General features: G+C 28.3%; 2 protein-coding genes across 2 annotated transcripts; both read left to right on the plus strand.

The window, feature by feature from the left end:
* The first annotated feature begins 2,386 nt into the window (after positions 1–2,386).
* Positions 2,387–7,681, plus strand: LOC137836941 (uncharacterized). Its single transcript, XM_068645746.1, has 6 exons — positions 2,387–2,875; positions 3,464–3,613; positions 3,868–4,126; positions 4,847–5,065; positions 5,167–5,309; positions 7,234–7,681. Exons 1-6 carry the CDS (start codon positions 2,597–2,599, stop codon positions 7,531–7,533), a joined length of 1,350 nt encoding a protein of 449 aa, XP_068501847.1. The 5' UTR covers positions 2,387–2,596; the 3' UTR covers positions 7,534–7,681.
* A 9,193-nt stretch (positions 7,682–16,874) lies between these two features.
* Positions 16,875–20,635, plus strand: LOC137836943 (uncharacterized serine-rich protein C215.13-like). Its single transcript, XM_068645747.1, has 2 exons — positions 16,875–17,397; positions 18,495–20,635. The coding sequence occupies exon 2, from the start codon at positions 18,548–18,550 to the stop codon at positions 20,327–20,329; it is 1,782 nt and encodes a 593-aa protein (XP_068501848.1). The 5' UTR covers positions 16,875–17,397; positions 18,495–18,547; the 3' UTR covers positions 20,330–20,635.
* Positions 20,636–21,926: the final 1,291 nt, after the last annotated feature.

Genomic DNA, 21,926 nt, shown 5'->3' on the forward strand with positions numbered 1-21,926 from the left:
GTGATATTCTGTCTGTTCTTGGCTGCTACAACTTCTGCTACTCTATTTCAGAAGTGTATATTTAATGTATGTCTTGCTGTATAGAAGGTCTGGCACCTTGTTTAAGAAATGCATGTCTCACATTTTATGCAGACATAATGGAGTTTGACAAAGGTTTTAGGATACATGAATGACAGTGACTTAACCAGAACATGAGCACTTGTCTCTGATCTTTTGATGTAGGCAATATATAAATGGATCTTAGTTTGAAAAAACTACTTTTAATGAAAATTTGGCGATTAAAGAGATTTGTTGTTGTTGTTATATATGTATATATATATATATATATATATAAATAATTCATATTTTTCAACCTTTTTTAGTATTTATAAACTAGTTAGGATATAGTTTTTCAAGGAACAGACCATTATATAAAAGCTATAATATAAATTTATTGTGATGTTTTAATAAATATAATTTTTATGTAAATATTCTATAATAAAAAATGTAAAATAGTTTCTCCATATTCTAGTGGTTAATTAACTCGAAACATATAATATTATATATTAATAAAATTATTGGTTTGGTTTGAGTATTGAAGCTAAAAAGCTAAAATGAATTTATCAATTAAGAAGAAAACAGTGTAATTGAAGTTTTAAATATTTTAAATTCAATCTAAAGCATTTATAATTCTACAACATTTTTTCTGAATTTTTTAAATTTGAAATTTTGGAAACACTTTTTTGGATTTTTCTTATTGGAATTCCTTTTCCATAAATTATTTGGATTTTTTTTTTCTAAAATTTTATTTTCAGAATACAAAAATTCTATTTCAATTTTTTTAATCTATTTTTCAATTTTAAATTTCCAATTTCAAAGAGCAATTTTGAAATTTCAAAATTGATTCGGTACAAGTTCAAAATCATTGGTTCAAGAAATAATTGCCCATTTTCTTGACTTAATTTTTTGTTAAAAAAAAAAACAATAGCCCAATATTTGCAGTTTTCATTAGCTATTATTCAATGCATTTGGACAAGTTCGTGTTCATTTCAAAGTTCTAAAATATGCTTATTTGAGTATACAATGAAACTGAAAACAAAGTAATATGAATTGCTTTATCTAGTATTTGGCTGTTCTTCCACAAAACTTGTTTTACAAACTAATATAACCTAATTTGATAGTACATTTTTTTATGAAATTTATGTATACGCTTTGAATATTCAAGATTAATTATTGTTTCAAAATTTTAATTATGTGTTCAATCTCTAAAATTAAGAGTAAATGCAGTTTTGATCTTTTTTTTTTTTTAAATTGTCCCTCAAATTTTAGTATCTAGAGACTAAAAGATGTTTTTTTTTTTTTCAAATTCTGGAGACTAATTTTATCTTTAAATTTAAATTATCAAAATTGAATTCATTCCAACTTTTTTTAAGACTTAAAAAACATAATTAAGTATTATTTAAAATATTAATTATAGTAGTTCTTTAGGCATAATTCAGAGAGAAATTATAGAAAAAAAGTTATTCTTATGCATAACAAATTGTCGTATCCATTACTAAAAGTATTTTAAGACCACCCTTTGAGAAAATACATTTTTATATTTATTTTTAACAAATGAATTTGAATCAGTGATCGATATTTAGTCTTTCAATCAACTGAATATTTGATTTAGCTCTTAATCTGTAAAATAGTATAATTTAATCTTAAATTTTATAACCTAACATCCAAAAGTTCTTAAAAGTTTAATTTAATATTGAATTGATCCTGAAATATTACAACAGAATATAATTATTACATATTTTATGCATTCAATCACAGTGTTCATACATTGAAAGACTAATTTTATCCTAAAAGAAACTAAATCATACTAATTTATATATTCAAATACCAAAATCATTATTTATCCTATTTTTACTTATACAAAATTGTCTTATTGTTATATTTTTTTATTTCCAAATATTTATATAAAACGAATAAACTGTCTTAACTTTATTTAAAAAATATTAGTTCTAATTTTCAAATCCATTTGCTCAATAAACTTAGAGATTAATTCAAAAGTTTCCAGTTTATCAAATTTAGGGTGAAAATAAAATAAAATAAAATTATCTTTTTACTTATTTTTATACTTTATTCTTTAATATATTATTTTCTCACCTTATCCTTAGTGTATCTTGTAATATTTGTCTGAGAGAAATAAATATGTAATTAATAAATATTGAATAACTTTAAGTTTTATTTTGTTTATAACACTTTAAGATTCAGAATCATACATAGAATCTCTTATTCAACAAGAATGAGATGACAGATTTTTACTTCTTAGTGTAGTTTCTGAATAAACACTGTATTCTCACATTTTAGACTGTTATATAATTATTAAAAGTTTTTAATCAGTTGATAAGGTAGTTTTGTCCTTATCCAAAGGTAGTTATGTTTTCTTGTACACTTCAAACATTAGCATTACTTCACTGCTTCCACAATAAATCTGAGGTTCATAAGGACAATCCACCAACAAAAGTCCACGTGTCCAAAGCATATCCAACAGTGCTTACCACTGCACTTGTTAATTACTGTTTCAAAACCATTGCTTTATGGTGACAAAGTGAGGTTTCATCAAAAAATGGTGGCACCCATTGCTGTTTCTTCTCCAAAGTCCACACTTTTGCAGAACCCCATCTACTTGGGTGACTCAAGTTCAAGTTTTGCTGGGGGATCTTTGAAGGGTCTTTGCTTGCATCTGAAACCAAGGCCACAAAGAAGAGACTTGGCCAATTTGGTGGTGGCTTCAGCCACTCCAAGTGTCACAAAGAGCAATTCTGGTGGCAGGTTTTACTTCAACATCACTGGATTCCCTTTCCCACTTGGTCCTTTTCTCAACAGGTCCACTATTAGGACTGAGGTATGCCTTCTTGCTTTATCTGATGTTTGGATGACTGTTTTGATCATTTTGAATTGATTTGGTTGAGGTTTTTGTTCCTTGAATTGCATATCTATGACTTGATGTTGATAGTGATGTAGTCATGCATGCAAAAGTGTTTGCTCTGTGAATCAATCAGAAATCATTCTAATGACTTTTATGAAAGTTGTTATAAAGGTCAACAAGTTTGATTGTTTCTTTTTGGATGATGGTGTAAAAAACCTTTACAATGTCAACATGTATGTATATTTTTTTTTCCTAATTTCTCTGGGAAAGTAATTCATGGTATATCAGATGGATTATTGATTGAATGAACAATGAAGAAATTCCTGAGACTAGATGTGAAAATCACTGTAACCTCTACTTCTATTGGATTCAAATAAAATGCTTTTAACTACTTGGTGAAATAAGTTTTGCTTTGGCTTTGCTTACAAAGCTTAGTGGCATATTGTTGGCATTTCCTTGTTCATAGAAGTCCTGTTATTTCTTGGGAACATTTTGCTACAAATTTTGGCTGGAAATTCTGTTCTTGAGACACTAACAGCTACTGTTCTCTTAATCATGTTGTAGGCTGTGAAGGGTTGTATATGGCTATTCGAACAAGAGCAGGCACTAGGCTTCAGCAGTGTTTCCACAAACATAAGAATGACTGTTATCAAACTCAAATCTGGGGGCTTATGGGTTCATGCACCCATAGCACCAACTGATGAGTGTATTCAGGTTCACCTCTTACTTTGAGCTTGCAAACTTGTAAATTGTAGTAAACCTCAATGAAAGTAAAACAATGTTAGTGTTTTGAAATCTGCAACCTTAGTAAGAGTAATGCAAACTTTGATTCCTTATCCATGCTGCTTGGCAATTTCTATTACTTGATCAAGGTTACTTTTACAAGAACATGAATATAGTAAAAAACCACATCAAGAGGGTGATTTTGTTATGCCTTCTTAACATGCCATTTTTTTTGTTTCTTGCAGCTTATTAAGGAATTGGGGGCTCCTGTTGAATATATTGTTCTCCCCACTTTTGCTTATGAGCACAAAGTATTTGTTGGTCCATTTTCTAGAAAATTTCCCCTTGCTCAGGTATGGGTGGCACCAAGGCAATGGAGTTGGCCATTGAACTTACCATTGGAATTCTTCGGTATTTTTCGTGCTAAAACCTTGATAGACGATGATTTATCCACTCCTTGGGCTGGAGAAATAGAGCAAAAGATTCTAAGCTCACCAGAAGTTGGTAATTACCACTTCTTCATACATAATTTTAGACTTGGGGCATGTTTGGGTTAAGAGCTAAATTGAAACACTTATTTACTCAGAACTTATTAAATAAGCTTTCTTGAATACATTTCACAATGAAGTTTATTGAAATAGGCTACAACAAAAAAGAAAGAAACCTTATCCCACTAGGTAAAGTCAGTTACATGGATCATATGTTGTCATTCGACATGGTTAAGTACCAACATTTTGAAGATATTATTTACCTTGAGATGCTTTGTAACAACTTCCAGTGATCCCTTCTTTGCCTGTTCTCTAACCACATTGATCAAATGAAAGGTGGGAGAGGTTATAACACATAAGTCACTTTTATAAGCTTAACCAAATGTTTGCTAAGTAATTGTATAATAAGGTTTGTAGAATCTCTTCTAAATGCCTTTCGATCCTTGTAAATCCATGATGAAAAATCTTATTTATGTTATCCTCACAGAGTGAAAGAAACAAATATTGTAATCCTATTTTTATAGTAGTGGAGACATTTTTTGGACTAGGTCCCGTGTTTTTTCATTTCTCAAGTTGAGGAAGTTTTCCCACGTTAAAAATTTTCGGTGTCATTATTCTATTTTTGCTCTATTTTCTATTATTTGTTTATTGTTTCGGCAAGTGTCCATTTTGTATCTACACCAAAAAGGAAGAATTAGTTCTGATTTTCTCAACAATGTACTCCTGGTTGTTTTAGGAATAGGACCTTATGTGGAGGTAGCTTTCTACCACAAACCTTCAAAAACACTATTGGTGACAGACGCTGTTATTTTTGTCCCAAGACAACCACCTGAGTGTATAAGCAAAGAATCCTTGTTAGCATCTGCACAAAATGGTTTAGCTGTGAAACTTCTGAGTAAAGGAAAGGAGGTACCTGATGATCCTGTAGTTGACAACAAAAGCAACCGGCAAAAAGGTTGCCTCTATTGTGATTATTATTATTTTCAACTTGCACTAAGCATGTTACTTTTCATTTGACATCAGTGTCAAATTGAACCTGATGGTTCTATTCTGCAGGATGGGAAAGAATGGTCCTACAAATCTTGTTTCTTGGTCCATCAAATCTTTTAGAACCTAATGCAAGCTTTGCACAGATGTCACAGAAGTTGATAGTTTCACCAATTGTTAAGACTCTGGTCTTCAGCAAAGTTCCTGAGAAGGTAATACAATGAAGTTCCAAAAATGTATGATATCCTTCAATTTTTTGTACATGCAGTTAAATCTGTTAAAATGTTCTTGGTGGGTTCTGCATAAGCAAAACTTATGCATTTTAGTGGATTAAAATCAAATAAATCTATTGCGCATCGAATTAAATGTGATTCCATCAATTAAATCAGACAAGTATCAGATTTTGCCTTCTATTTCTAATATGTAAATCTGATTTAGTTTGTTAATTTGTTCTAATTTTATTTCCATATTTCACTTTGAACTATTTAATGGTTTAAATCAGAAATGTCTACAAAAAATTTCTACAGCTTTTAAAACCTTATTCATGTGTCTTTTAACATCTTATTGTATAAAGTTTAACTAATAATCAAACTAGACACACATCAGCATTAGATCTAATATAAGGTTGAAATCTTCAAATCTTCATCACTTGTAAGGAGGCATTGCATCACTTGTCAACAAACTCCCCAACAAGTAATCTTCTTCTCCCTCTTTGCATCATCAAATGTAATTGTATATTTTTTAAAAATTAAGCTATCAGAAGATTCTTTTTCACACAAAGACTTAGATTTTCATCAATAAAAGAGATTGCAGTACATGACATTTCTTAACTTGATTAAAAACTCAGAAACACAACAATAAACTAACTCAAACATTACAGAGAAAACAAGGAAAATACATAGGAAACGCTCAGGGGTTGAAAATGAATCATTTTAGTTAACTGGAGCTGAGAACTTTGCAGCTCTAGATTTTGAAAAAGTTCAACCTTCTTTTGTTTTCCTCTGAGCTTCTCCTTGATATTCACCTCGATTCTCTTCCCTGACATTTTTCATTGAAACATCAAGTGCAGGACCATATTCCTGAAAATTCCAACCATTGTCATATTCTTCCATACTCATTCTATCAAGAGGTGCATTGTTGATGTAATTAGTGGCAATTAACTTTTGTGATGTTTCTCCATGCAAAAAGACATCAAAATGCTCAAGATCTTGGGAGATAAACATAGCATAAGGAAACTTATAATTTGAAAATCCTTTTGCCTTAAGCATGATGCCACAAATAACACAAGGCTAGTTTACCTTAACTTTTCTCTTAAGTGCATAAAGAAGAATCTAATCACTTCATCTGAAAGACCATGATTGCTCCCCCTTGATTTAAGTTGCCAAGCTAAAATGAAAGTCAATATTTTGTCATAAACTTCCATAACTCCAGCATTAAAACCTTTGACCCTTGAATTAGATCTCTAAAGCAAGATTTATAAACCTTGAGCTTGTTAAACCTGCAAGAGTTGGAGTACTGTTTCCACAAACATCAAGTCCATTTAGAAGCAGCACCCCAAATTGAGTCATCAACAATAATGTCCACACCTTTTACTTTGGACTAAAGAATAATTCCATCAATTCTCATATTAGTATAAAAGACCTTAACAAGATCAGGATAATACTTATCATCTAATTCAAGAAATAGAGACCATTTGTAGTCTTACTTTCTATGTGGAGATTTTTTACTTGACTTACTTACATTGTGAAGGATTTAGACCCAACAATATATGTATGTTTTCCTAATGTTTTATATTTTAGACTCTAGTTTTGTTGGAATGTCTGTGTCCTAGTCAAGTCTGGTGTTTATGCTTCATGATATCAGTCAGAATATAGTGACAAAGTAAGATATTTTATATTATCATTCAATTACAAATTGTTATGAGATAAGTTTGTTCATTTTTGCACTTACTATCTAAAAATTCATATTTTGGCACCATTTCTAATAGTGTACAATAATTAAACTCTGAACTAAAAGTGAAAACTAAGTAAACCAAGTTAATTCCAAGAGTCACAAATTTGAATTGAAAATGTTGAGGGAATAAAAGTAGATGAAAAACCCCTGAATTCACATTTTGAGTTACTTGTTATGATGCAGGTTAGAGAATGGGTTGATAGCATTTCCAGAGATTGGAGGTTCAAGAGAATAATCCCTGCTCACTTTGCTGCTCCAATAAGTGCTAGCAGGTCTGATTTCAGGGCTGCATTTGCATTTCTGGATGAGTTTCTGGTGGAAAGTAATGCTGCATGGCCTTCACTCTCCCTTCTCTTCTCATCAATCATGGGAAAAGCAGCCAGCTATTTTCCTCCAGATGACATGAGGACCCTTTCATCCCTTGACCAGTTTTTGGTGTCTGTTGGAGCTGTGAAGAAAACTGTTTCAGGTAGGAAAAGGTGAGAGAGAGAGAGGTGCATCACAACTTGTTAACTTTGCAAATGTAAAGTAACTCTAATTTTGTTGCATCAGGAGTTTGATCCTTGAAGATGTAAATGTTGTTGTTTGACATTGATCTATACAAATAGAGAAGATATTTTGCATGGAAGAAGATCTTTCACAGATAAACCCTTGGTAATTTAAATTGAGTTGAAAATTATATGTAAAAACGAGTAAGACGAATATATGGGGGAGATCCCACCATATACTGCAAATCTCACCTTATAAACCAGTCTCATAAGATCGAGTTAGATTTAAAGTTTATTTAGGAAAAATTTTACTTAAAAATTGATTTTAATGTAAATATATGATTAAAATATTACATGGTTGAAAATCATCATGATGAGTAATACAAAATTGAGTGTTCTTAACCTTTTTCACAATTTGGAAAGTTTGATTATATAAAGATTGGTTGAGATTATGAATAAGAAGGATGGAGACTTTGTAACAAATTTTGAAGTTAGTGGGTGTGATGTTAGTATTTTTTTATATATATAATAATTTTATAATTGGATGATAATGTGTTTTATCTACAAAATATTGTACTTAAATTCTTCTTTATATAAAGCAAGCAAGCTTTGATGATAAAAAGTTTCAATTAGTGACTATTATAGCATTAAAATTCAATGAGATTTGATAATAGCATTTTTTTTTATTCATTTTGTCCTTATACATTTCTCTATAAATAGTTTTTTTTTCTTCATTTTATCATTTTTTTAATTTTCACACATTATGGGTTCCTTAAACTTTTAGCGATGATGTATTATAAAAAAAAAAACACAAAGGGACAACGTTTACAAAATAATTGTTTTGATCTTTTTTTTTGCCACGTGGTCATTTTATTATGAACTTAGAAAATTAGTAAAACGTGTGAAAATTACAACAAATTGATGGTAAAGTATTTTGAAAATATTAGAGGATAAAACTTGCGAAATGATTAGTTAATAAAAATGTTCTTATACGTAAAATAATAAAAATGTTCTTAAATAAAAAAAAAAGGTGCGAATAAAAATATTTTTGGATTTGGATTTTTATATCTGAAACACATTTTTTAATTATGAAAATTATTTTCTTAAATGAATTTTTAGATATTTTTTTCAGAATATATTTTTTACATTTTGGGTTTGTTTCTCAGAATGAAATTTTGATTTTCGAATTTTATTTCGAAATTTGATTTCCAAAACAGAATAATCTATTCCAGATTTATTTTTCTAAAAAATATTTCTTGAATTTCAGATTTTCAAATTTAAAATGAAGAGTAATTTTGAAATTTCAAAAGTGAATCAAGTGCACTTCACAATGGGTAAGGTGCAGTCAGAAATTTTCCTTCACCAAAAAGATAAGGGCACTATATTTGAAGGCCCATAATATTTGACTAATAATTCATTTTATTATAATATTAAAAAAATTGAGATAATTAAAATGTTATTCCACTTAAATTAAGTACCTATTAACCTTCACTATCTCTTACTTCTCACATCTTCTAGTTCTTCTCAACAAGTAATCAAAGGATGAAAATCAAATAAAATAATTATATAGACTAAAGTCAAAATTAGTTAATTCTTATTAAAGTTTTGTTAGTTGATGAAAGCTATATGGAATAGGTCAATCTTAAGAAAGGACAAATTTTAGCTCAAGTATGGGCAAAAGGGTTTGAACCTTGTTACTAAATTCCCTAAGCATGATGATGACATTAAGAAGAAGAAAAAAAAGATAACAATGTCAAATGGATCATGGTAGAAGATAACTTTTTATGTGGATTTTTTTAACTTCTTCAACTTCCTCTTTGCTACTTTCTTATGATTGGTATGTTGGAAAGTTTGTTTCAATATTATATTTTTGGGTATGTTTTTGTTAGGAAGTTAAATTGATGAATGTTGAAAAGGAAAAATCAAACATATATGTAGGGGGAATGGAGTAATGTTGTTGGCTATAAAATATCATGATGCTCAAAATGTTGATGATAAAATTAATAGATTATTGGTTAATTTGTGAAACATTTTCTAGTAGTATGCATGAAGTTATGTTCATTTATTGTATTCCATATGTAATTTTAGTATTTCAAATTTATATTATGTAAATAGGGTATTTTTGGTATTACAATTTGCTAATATAAATTACATTTTCTACAACTATATACAAGGTTGGTTAAAAATAACTAAAATAAATAAAAATGGGGTGTCATTTTTATAAATATTGAACATATATTAGATTAGTTACTTGAAAAATCAATATAAAATGTAATAGGTCATAACTAAAACTAGAAAGAATAAAATTACACACCAAATCTAAAGGATCAAAAGTCAAATCCATGAAAATATAAAAAAGAAAAATAAGATTTCTCTTTTCGAAAAAAGTTAATGTAATTTTTTTTTCTTGGCTTAACTTTTAAGTAGCAGTTAACATTAGATGAGAGTGGATAGAAAGGCTATGACCCAAATTAGGTTAACATGGAATCTAAGTGAAAAATTAATAAAATAATGAGAGAAGAAGAATATATTATTTCTTGGTTTTGCTTAAAAAAAAGAGTGAATGATTCAACATTATCCTTTAACATTAATATATAAAAAAATAAAAAATAAATATATATATAAATTAGGCACGTGTTTGGTTGCACATCTTATATATCTCATTCTTTAAATCACATCAAATAAGAAAAATAATAGAGAAGTTACAAATAGTGTACCTTCTTTGGTGGGTAAAGAGAGTTTTGAAACCCTACTTTTTTTTAGAAGTTTCATTAGAGACTTGTTTGATTTTGTGAAATTCCATGTCTCAAATTATTTATTTACATCCATCACCAATTCATTATGCAATTTTGGTCAATTAATGTGTTTTTCTCACATTCAAACTTACTTTTCCAACAAAGAAAAAAGTTATAAGATACACATTTATAATCCTCCTAACCCACCATTCACCACATTATAATACTACCATAAATTTTTAATACATTGAAACAACCATGATTTTTTCCACCAAAACTATTATACCTTTTCAAAATATAGTTCAAAGGGTCATTAATATTGAACTTATCAATGGAAAATACTCATAAAGTTATTACCTTTATCATTGTTTAAATTGCCATTGTGTTAAAACTAAAATTTACATGGATAAATAATCAAAGAGATGTTAATTGTAATATTTTAAAAAAATGACATGTTTACATGTTAAAATTAAAATAAAATACTTTTTTCTTTCTCATGAGTTCACAAAATGTCATGCATTACCTACAATATGAACAATTGAAATTTTCATTTTGACCTATTAGAAGAGCAAGAAATTCAACATGTTTTTCACATCTAACCTAACTATAAGAAACTAGAAGATACACATTTCTTTGACACATTTAATCCTCCTAGTTGGAGGGTCACCTTCACTATGCTTAGCCACCAACTTACTTTCTCATCAATATCATTCTATATATACATATATATATATATATACATATATATATATATATATATAGAGAGAGAGAGAGAGGAATCCTATGAAATTTGATATTTTTGTGTTATTTATGTTTTAAATTTTGCATCTTTCTTCTTCTATGTGTTTGTGTGAACCACAACTTTGTTAATGCTTAAAGGCATGCATGGTTCCCTACATTTTGTGCAATTTGAATTCTTTCCCACAAAATAATTTAAAAAGCACAACTTTTTCATTACTTTTCTTTTCCCATAAACCACTCTAGATATTTCCCAACCCCACATGGGTGCCCAACTTTCTATAAAAAAAAATAGGTTAGATTACCTCTCATTATTCATTTATTTTCTATTAATAAAAAATTATTTAATTTTTTTAAAAAAGTAATATGATCAATCTATGGGTTAAAATTTATTTGTTTATATAATGCTTAATCTTGTTTTTTTTTGGGACAATATTTTAAGGCTAATAACTAATGACTAGTATGTATTAAGAGACATGATTTTTGCAAATTTGTTACTATTAGAAATACAAAAAATTAAATTAATTAAATTATAGAGAAAGTAATTAAGTGTATAAATAATATATATATATATATATATATATATATAAATAGTTTGGTGCAAATGTAGGGAAAAAGTTTGGCACTCAAAGTTATTGGCTTAATGGGACCTAGAGTCATTTCCACATTGAGTGTATGGTATGATGGAACACTATTATATACATCATCATAATCATTGCCATCAAAACTTTTTTTTTTTAAAGAGCTTTTCATAAATGAAAATTATATCTTAAAAATTGAACACCAATTTACAATTAATTAAAATACAAATTTTTAATAATAAAAATTCCGTTAGTAAACTGTGAATGGAGAGAAATTACTACAATTATTTGGTTTACATCAAACTAGTATTTTTTTTTTTTAAATTGTAATTTTGAGTAAAAAAAGGTTTACGAAAATAAATAAGTTCAGAAGTGAAAGTGATCCTGAAATCTTATTTATAGGATATGATTTTTATTCTGAATACGATTTTCCTATTTTTGTAAATTTTGTTTATCTGAAGTTGTAATTTAAAAAAAAACACTCTAGTTTATATAAAATTATAATTATTTTTAATTAAAATATTACAATATTATGAAGTGGTTTATAATTAAAAGCTGATCTTGTTATTAAATATTGGATTATTAATTTACCTTCAAACATATATAAGTAGAACGTAGATCTGAAAATCTTAAAAGTGGATAGTTACAATTTTTATTTATTTATTTATTTTATTTTTTAAATAAAAGCTTTTAGGTTAGACATTATTATAATTTTATTTATTTAAAATTATTGTTTTTTTTATAAAAATTAATCTTATTTAATCCTATTCAACTATTTAGGCGAAATATTTTTTGTAATATTTAATAAATTTTGATTCAATATTATTATGTTAGTACAATTTCATATAATTTAATAATATAATATTGTATAAGTAATTTTCATAGTTTTTTTAGACTTATAAAAGGAGCTTTTAATTTCTTACGATTAAGTTGGGTTGTTGTTTTCAACTTATCTCAATATCAAACTCATGGATAATCTATTTTGTAACGAATTTCAATTAAATGAAAGTTTAATTTTGTGTATTAAAATGCCCTTAATACTTTCTTTATTTTATAGAAAACGAAGTGAATGTATTTTTAATTCTTTTGGTTTTAGGAAAGTATTTTTAATTTATCAATAAAATCAAACAAGATTCATTTTTTTACTTATCTTTATGTTTCAAAAAATTAGTTTTATAACTTGAATTACAAGAATAATTTATTTCAATAAAAAAAATTAATTTATGATGATGACTATTTAATTAATAAGAAATTCATCTATTTTCCCTCTTCTAAGTTCTTCCATCTATTAATTTATCATAAATGTTGGAAAAAAAATGCTAGCCAAAATTTTCAAATTATATTTCATCATGTATTTAAGAAGTTATTTTTTTTCTTCAGAAGTTAGTAGTGACTTTTATTATATTGACTATGGCATTTAGGTTTTTCTTTGTTTCTTTATTTCTCTTAAATTTTACTACCTAGACTAAATTCCTCTTAAATATTCTTACCTAGATTTATTCAATTCAAATTAAAAAAATTGAAATTTGAATCTCAACATATAAAAATTATCAAAGTAATAAGCATAATGTTATTTTTTAAAATTTAATTAATAAAGTTAGGGTATTTCAGGATAAATAAAATTAAATGAAGTAAAAGTAGTTAAAATCAATATTTTTTTTTATTTAAATGAAAATGAAGGTAGTATTTTATATAAAAATAATAATAATAATATAAATTAAAATGTGGATAAGTTTTGTGGGCCATTAATGTTATAATTAAGAATGTATGTTTATAACTAATCCGACGGCTACGACACGCAAAGTATTAATTGAAAGTACAAAGTACTGTTTTAGCATTTATTTATTTTATAACAAATTTTTATAATAATATTATTATTAATAAAAGATAAGAAAAAACATAATGAAGGTAGAAAAATCGATAATGAAATTATTAGAGTTTAAATAAGAGCCATCTTTAAGAGTTTAGAGATTTTTTATAGATTATAACTGTTTAACAGTTTTAATGTTTTATTAATCTGATTAAATAAATTCAAAATTATAATTTAAATATGTTTTTTTTTTCTTCTAAATTTAGTGATACCTACAAGATTCAGTTTACGTTAACAGTGAAAAATTCTATAAATTAATTACTAAACCATTAATATATAAAAATTAATTTGTCTGCCATGGGACCCTGCAACCACACTGTACCAGCATGTCCCAAAATTCATAAAATGAATCTGGAAAATAAAATATATATTTACTTATTTATTTTTTACGGAGAGAAAAAAAAATGAGAGTTAAATACTATTTCATTTTTCATTTACACTGTCTTTCAAATGCAAAATAAAATATATAAAATTAATAAAAATTATTTTCTGCTATCATTTTTTTTGGGTATAAAGTCAGAAACAATTGAGTTGGACTATGGGTGAACTTAATCATGTTTAGTGAGTGAACTTAATGATTGTGTTAATGATTGTGTTCCTTTTATAATATTTATTTAAAGAGATCATTGTACTTGTAATCGGTGTGCAACCGGATATAATTAAAACCTAATAGTTGCCCGTAGAGGTAGGTTGCAATTGGCGACCGAACCACCTTAAATCCTGTTGTTTATTTTTTTTTTGCAGTTAATTCGTGATTATGTGTGTTGTTTTCGCATGTATATGTGTTTTTCCCATCAAATGACATCAAAATTAATAATAATAAAATCAAAATCAATAATAACACTCTTTTCAAACAAACAAATATTTATAATGATATTTTTTCGATTTCTGAGATGATGTTAATAATCAATTAGAAGTAATATTTGATTTAAAATTTAGAGTTTTTTCTCGATTTTATTTTAAGAAACATCAAAATTAAAAGAGAAAAAATGTACTTATATATGAGTATCAATTTTTTCTTATAAACAAATGAAATAAATTTATCTAAAACTATTAAAACCATTATAAATTATTACTCTATTAAAACATATTTTTCCAGAAAAATAATTAAACAAACAGACACAATATTTCAAATGTAGAAACTTTAATATTATCAAATAAATAAGGGTTCACAGTGATATACTTTTTTCTTCTAGAAGTCAAAAACTAAGAAATTTCAATGGTCTAAAATGATTAATTAATTAAATAGCTTCTAGACTTGGTTAATTTGTATTTGTTGAAATGTAAGGTTGAAATTTAATTATTCTCCCTAAGTATATTGACATAAATTTTAACTAAATATTATTTTATGACCTTTCAAAAATCTCAAATTATAAATACTATAAATATCAAAATGTTAAGATTAGGTACAATAAATAAAAACATTTTATACTCTATATTAATAAAAAAAATTAAGAGATTGAGAAAGTGATTATATATGTTGAAAGAAAAATAATAAATTGAGACAAATATTTTATCAAAGTAGAAGTTACATGAATATTACAAGTATTAAGTTGACTTGTTTTAAAAAAAGTACAAGTGAAACTTTTATAAAATATAGTATATAAGTATATCACATTAAATAAAATAACAATAAAAAATTTTTAGATATAAATATTGAATGTAAATTTTCCAATGAACATTATGTAAGAAGCTATTATGTTTTTATTACCATTCTTATTTTACATTAAAACTTATTCCTTAAATCTATTTAAATTGCTTAAAATTTTTAACTTTAAGATTTACTTTCTTCGACAATTTATTTTAGACCATTTTCTTTTATATTAAACTCATATTTAGAATTTTTTTCCATCCAATGCATATATTTTATTTTAAAAGTCAAATATCTTTTATAAAATAAGTATAGAAATAATGTTATCGTAATTGAATTGTTTTATTGATATTTTTTTAAACAAATTTAGTAAAATATTGAATTTACCTCAAAGTTCATTCAAGTTGATTTTTTTTTCAATAAGTTATTAGTGAAAATAAATTAAAAAAATCCACAAAGTTACTTGTGTTTTTTTTTGTAGAATTTTTTTTATTTATTTCATCCCTCTACAAATTTTTTAAAAAAACTCTAAATTACATTAGTTTTTAATTTCACAAGTCAAGAAACCCATAGCAAAAGGCAAACAAAAAAAATATTATTTATTAACAAAAACTTAAAAGTATTAAAAATTACTAATCACTTTTGATGTGATGACTTAAATTTTGAGTTTTTGTATTAAAATAGATATATATGGAAAAACATGTTAAAGAAGCTTTGTGAGACATGATGAGCATATTGTTTTGGCAATAGAACAATTTTTTTTTCCATAAAAAATGTGAAAGGTACAAAGAAACCCACTTTTAAATTGAAAGGGAAATTCCATTAACATGTGGCATACTACTTAATGCCCAAAACCCTTCATTCCACAATTTTCATTAAGTTGACAATCCCACATATACTTTATTCTTAGGATACCAATTTTGCACCACCAAATTGGAAAGTTGAATTAAAATTCATAAATCACATTTAAGGATTGTTAATTAGGTATTAAAAATATTTTTCTTCTATTTCTATATTTTAATCACAACAAAGTCAAGTTGAATTATTAATACAAAAAATGTCTTTTATTAAAATCTAGTGACCCTTTAACGAAGAAAAGTTTTTTTTTTATCAAAATTTGGTCTAGGGATTCTAAACACAATTTTCTTATTATTAATTCTGATTTTATCACCTTTAAACTATTATATCGTTATTATTGTATTAATGGTCAGTTTATAGAGTTTACAAGGTTGTTAGTATTCATATTTTATAGCTTTCAGTACGTGTAATTTTATTATATCTATTACCGAAGTAAATCAAAATGAATAAGATATCCGTTTAACAATTTTGCAATCTTGTACAATTACATTCAATCAGTTTCTACAATCTTTTGCCTTATTTTATTTCCTTCAATTAGTTCCTACAAATTTCTCCATGTTTAACCTTAGTATAGGATACTAGAATGGTGTGATGCTAAGTTGAATTCCATTGTAGTAATTAACCATGGTCAACCCATGATGAGTTGGAGTGATGTTTTCTTTGACTTGATGTGTCATGTTAAGCTAATTATATTAATTTTTGTTATTGAATATTATTTATCAAAGAAATGCTTAAAATAGGAAATAAAATAAAAATAGAATTGCATTTTGACCTTATTACACTTAGGTGGTGGCATAAACTTCGGTCAACTGATTCTGCCTTTGACTTGAAGTGATTTTGATCAATCTCAAGCATTTTTCTGTTCCTCAAATTTAATACAAAAATAAGCAAAATTGGGTTTTATTCTCTCACTTTTTATTACACAAATTGTTCAAAAGAAGAAACAGAGAATTGGAAAAAGGTAATAATGTTTTTACCAGTGAAACAGGATTACAATTGTTTGATCATTGTTTTGTTTCTGTTCTGTCTCAAATTTCAGAAAACCATTTTAACGTTTTCACCAACCAAACCCACCAACCAACCATTCTCTCATGTTCCTTAATGACCCCTCTGAATCCTGTGCTTTATTATTGCATTTCTGATTACACTTTCCTAATCCCATTCTTCTTTTATTTCAGCAAAGATCCAAAAAATAATGCAAAGAATTGAACGTTTCAATTCTCTCTCTGTCTCTCTCTGTTTCTCTCTCTTTGGATTCTGTAACAAACCAAGGCAGTGAGAAGACACGCAACACCGAATCAGAAACAGCAGGAGAGAAAGAAAAAAACACTTGCTTGCACGTTCTCTTCCCAGTGGTCCCATCTCCTTTTCCTTCTTCTTCTTCTTCTTCTACTCGACTCTGCACCCTTCACTTTCTTTTTATTCCCCTTTTTTCCTTTCTCCTTTCTGGTTCAGAACCACCCTTTGTTTCTTTGAAAACAACAAGGTATGCTTCTTCTTGTATACCTGCCTAATAAAAATTCATCATCTTGGTCGTGCTTGTTATCCTCTAAATGCAAATGGGTTTGTTGAAAAATTTGATCTTTGGTGGATTGAAATGGCTTTTTCTGAACATCCCCTGATTCGGTTTTTGTGGTATGGGGTTGGTTTTCATTTGGGGTGCCTTCTTTTCCTGTTTTTAATTTTTATATAAAGAAATTTGATTTTTCATTTGTGATTCCAAAATATCCTTTCAAGATGATTGTCAATGGTGGTGGTGTGGGAAAAAAAGTTTTCTTGGCCATTAAGTTTTTCAATGTGTTTTTTTATGATGTTTGGTTGTGACTTTTGCTGAAAAATCAATATTTGGGGATGGTTTTGCTTTTGGATGAATATTCTGCTGCGTTTGATTTTGATTGATTTGTGATTCTCAGCACCCGGGTGGATTTTGTTGCATTTCTAAATCTTCATTGATTTGCTTAGATGATTGGTTGCACGGTTAATGTGCTTTCTTGATGAGTGTCTTCTTTTTATAAAGGATCAGTTAATGGAAAAGCTTACTTTTTCACAATTATTGCAGCTAGTCTTAGAGTACCTATGTTTACAAGACACGAGAATGTGTTTTATTGAAGTTTGCTTGAGAAACAGTAGTTTGCCTACTGGGACATCATGATTTTTCTTTTTGGTTGTTTGATGACTTCTTTTCCTTTCTCTGTTTGTGTCTGGCTGGCTGGTTCCTGTTACATTAATAGTTTCATAGTATTGTGGTGGATCGAATGGAGAAAATCAGATGTGAGACAATATAAAAGTTTTGTTTGTTTGTTTGTGTGTGTGTTTATTTCCATTTGAGACCAGTTTTAAAACACAAATTCTTTCTCTGTGCAACTTTCAAAGATTGTGATTTGAAACATAGATGAATGGGAGATACATTTTCATTCCTTTCCACCATAGATATTAATGGTTTGTTCTTGTTTCTGAACCTATTTCTACTGAAATATTGGATGTGCTTTTGTTTTTTATTTGCAGTTTGAATCAACCATTTCTTAAACATTATGCCCTTTATGTAAGCTGTATTTAACATTGGCTTTCTTTTTTGTGTTTCAGGATTGTTGTCTTGAATCTTGTTCTGCTCATTAGCATATCTCATCTCCAATCTTATGGCCAATGAAAGTGTTGAATTACCAGTGACCCCAGAAGTGACCAAGTCACCTGGGGTTGAAAAAAGAAGGCATTTAGCTGACAAAGCTAGTCCTGGAACCAGTGTTGAAAAAACCATTCCAAATTATCTCAGAGCTTCAACTGGTTCTTGTCATGATTTTTGCAAATATGGGAAGGAACATGCATTTGATTTGAAGGAAAGACGCTCTATACCTAATAGAGCTACAAGAAAACAGCTTCACCACAGTTTAGAAGGTAGTGTTGGTGGGATAACGATATCAGTTGCTAGGCTCAGTGCATCTGTAGATTCCAAGCTGACAAAGATGTCAACAGGCAAACTCAAAGAATCAGTTGATTCCAAGATGATTTCTGATACATCTGACACTTTTAAGCAGAAACTGGCAACAAAATCATTTGACAAGCGAAAGGAATCAGGAGTGAGAAATTTCTCATTGGCCAAGGTCCTGAGTTCTCATACATCTCTGCCAACAAGAAAACAAATTTCTTCAATCAAGGAGGTCCAATCTCCATCAAAGTCTCCTTCCAAAAAGGAGCGAACTCCATCAAACTCCACTTCTAGGAAAGTGGAATCTCCATCAAAATCAACTTCTAGGAAGGTGGAAGCTCCATCAAAATCAATGGTCAAGAAGATGGACTCTCCTTTAAAACCTACTTCCAATGAGATGGGGAATCCATCAAAACCAATCTCCAAGGTCAAAACTTCATCAAAACCAACTTCCAATGTGGTGAAAACTTCATCACCCTTATCTTCTATCAAAGGTAAAGAGGCAAAGTTGTCTGAAAAACGCACGACTTCTTTAAATTTAAGCAGTGCTAGAAAGAAGCAAATATCTTCTATGAATTCCTCAGATGGCGATGTTAGCCAAAGATATAATAAGATCAAGATGGAAAAGGGAGCTACCTCCTCCAAAGCAGGTTCAAAAAAACTGATGTCACCCCAGAAGGCTTTATTATCCCCCAGACCTTCCCTTAGAAGAGTTGCAAGTATAAATTCAAGAAAGCTCAAGAGCCTGAAAATTGCTTCTCACCTTAAGAATCAGCAGACTGCCAAAATGGTCGAGCACGAGGAACATGACAACCATGAGGTGAAGGAAAAGACTTTGTATGTCATCAAGATGGGAAGTGAAAACAAAACTTTGCAATCTGATCAGAATGCTAGGTATGATGATGAATCATACCTCCCTCAGTTGTCATCACCTAAGTCTTCGGTATCCTCAATTTCCCAAGAGGAATCTGAATATACAACTAGTGAATTTGAGCCGGATTCCTTTTCAGGAAGCCATGAAATTGAATGCCTAGAAAACATGGAGACATTGGAAGATGAGAAGAAAAGCAAAAACACAAGGAATGGGGTTGCATATTCCAAAGACAAGGACAACAAAATGATAAAATTGAAGTTCAGAAGGGGAAAAGTGGTTGAAAATCAACCTGAGATAAGTAGTCCAAGAAGGATCAAGTTTCGGAGAGCAAGAGGGCTGGCTGGGAGAGCCAATCTTAAGGGTGATGCCCGGAAAAGCTTTGATAGAAATGAAGCCTGTGCTGACAGCAATGGTGCTGCAACTACTCCAGAGAAGGTTGTTTTAAGACATCAAGATATGCAGGACAAGAAAGATGCACAGGGATTGTTTAATAATGTAATTGAGGAAACAGCAAGTAAACTAGCCGAAACTCGGAAGAGCAAGGTTAAAGCATTGGTTGGTGCCTTTGAAACTGTGATCTCTCTTCAAGAGAGAAAACCTTCTGCAGACACACTCAGTTGACCAAATCTGGAATAGAAATTTTCTAGCTTTTTCACTTGTTTTGTAAAGAAATGATAGGAAAATAAACCTGAGCTTTGGTAGTAGTTGTGAAGCTAACAAGCTGAAGGTATTGCAGAAAGTAGAGTTAGATTTGCCTTGAATTTTCTTCAGAAACTCTGCATGTAGAGTTTGAAGGGGGATTTTGTGTTGCGAACTTACATTAACTTGCACCATATACTTTTTGTTTCATTTTGCTTTGGAAAATCCATACCTGTGGTGAATGATTTGTATCTTCTAATTTTGAATAAAAATCAGACAGTGATGCCAGTGACCTTGTACTTTTAGCCTGGAAAACAAACTTGCTTTGAACTTGTGAAAATTTCTGTTACTTCTTTGATGTTCATGTCAAAGTAAGAGATGTCAGTATTGTGCATGTGTTTTTGGTAAGACAGTTCTCTCTTAAATCTGCTGGTATAATCTGGTTAACTAACTAGTTTGTCAACTTCATACATTTTCTGAGATATTAGTGTAATCTATGGCAACTAATCCTGTTTTTTTTTTTTCAAAAATAAAGGTAATTTTGTAGGTTAATTATCAAAATGAATAATTTTTTTTTTTAAATTGGTACATCGTAACAACTTGGCATGATTAATTAAATTTCAACTAATACTACTTTACACGACTTCTTGGCATGATTAGTTAGATTTCAACTGATACTACTTGAGACGACTTCTTAATATGATTAATCAGATTTCAACTAATACTACTTGACACGACTTCTTGAAATGAACTATTTTGATAATTTTTAAAAATTTTACTATTTCGATATTAACCTACAAAATTATCTTATTTTTTAAAAGAAAAACTCAGAGTATAGTTTGGAATTATTTTCTTCCTTAATTCATAGACTACTAATAAAGAAAACCTTTGACATTGTGTCTCAACTTACTTTCTTATGGTATCTTAAAAAATTATACCAGGTCCTGGATTTAATTTAAAAAAAATAAATGTATGTAAAATTGAGAATTGAACTGAAATTGCATTTTTTTAAAATATAAAAACTAAATCTCAGATAAAAAATAAAGTGACCAATTTATTAGGTTAAAGAAAATCTACTTAAACATGCTGATTACACAAGCAAATAACATAATTTTTTTTTCTCAAATATTAACCTCTCATTCTTTTCAATTAATTCATTTTCATTAAACTTGATGAAAAAGGAAACATTGTCATGAAAATGCACTTACAGAAAATAAAATATAGCATCCACACACGTACGATAGCAACCATCTACTAATTTTTGCTCATTACTTGAAGATTTAGCTAATCATGTCCATTTTAAAATTGGTTGACTATTGAATCCTATGTAGGGCTTTCTTTTTTTTATGTATTGGTTAACCCCAAAATAAATTATCTTATAAATAATACATGGCTTTTATATTCATACACACTTTGATATTAAATTATCAAATGAAAAAATATTGAATAGTTTAAGAATTATTTAGTGAAAATTGATTCCTCATCTCTTTGTGTATTCCAATCCCTATTGAACATGATGTTTATTTCTCCTCACAAATACCATTTTCTCTAGTATTTACAACATATTTTACTTTTTATT

Source organism: Phaseolus vulgaris, chromosome 4, assembly GCF_000499845.2.
Source record: "Phaseolus vulgaris cultivar G19833 chromosome 4, P. vulgaris v2.0, whole genome shotgun sequence".
NCBI classification, from domain to species: domain Eukaryota; kingdom Viridiplantae; phylum Streptophyta; class Magnoliopsida; order Fabales; family Fabaceae; genus Phaseolus; species Phaseolus vulgaris.

Coding starts and splice junctions, on each gene's coding strand:
- LOC137836941 (XM_068645746.1), top strand. CDS start 2,597: ATGGTGGCACCCATTGCTGTTTCTTCTCCAAAGTCCACACTTTTGCAG. Junction 4,127..4,846: donor TCTAAGCTCACCAGAAGTTG/GTAATTACCACT, acceptor TGGTTGTTTTAG/GAATAGGACCTTATGTGGAG. Junction 5,310..7,233: donor TCAGCAAAGTTCCTGAGAAG/GTAATACAATGA, acceptor GTTATGATGCAG/GTTAGAGAATGGGTTGATAG.
- LOC137836943 (XM_068645747.1), top strand. CDS start 18,548: ATGGCCAATGAAAGTGTTGAATTACCAGTGACCCCAGAAGTGACCAAG.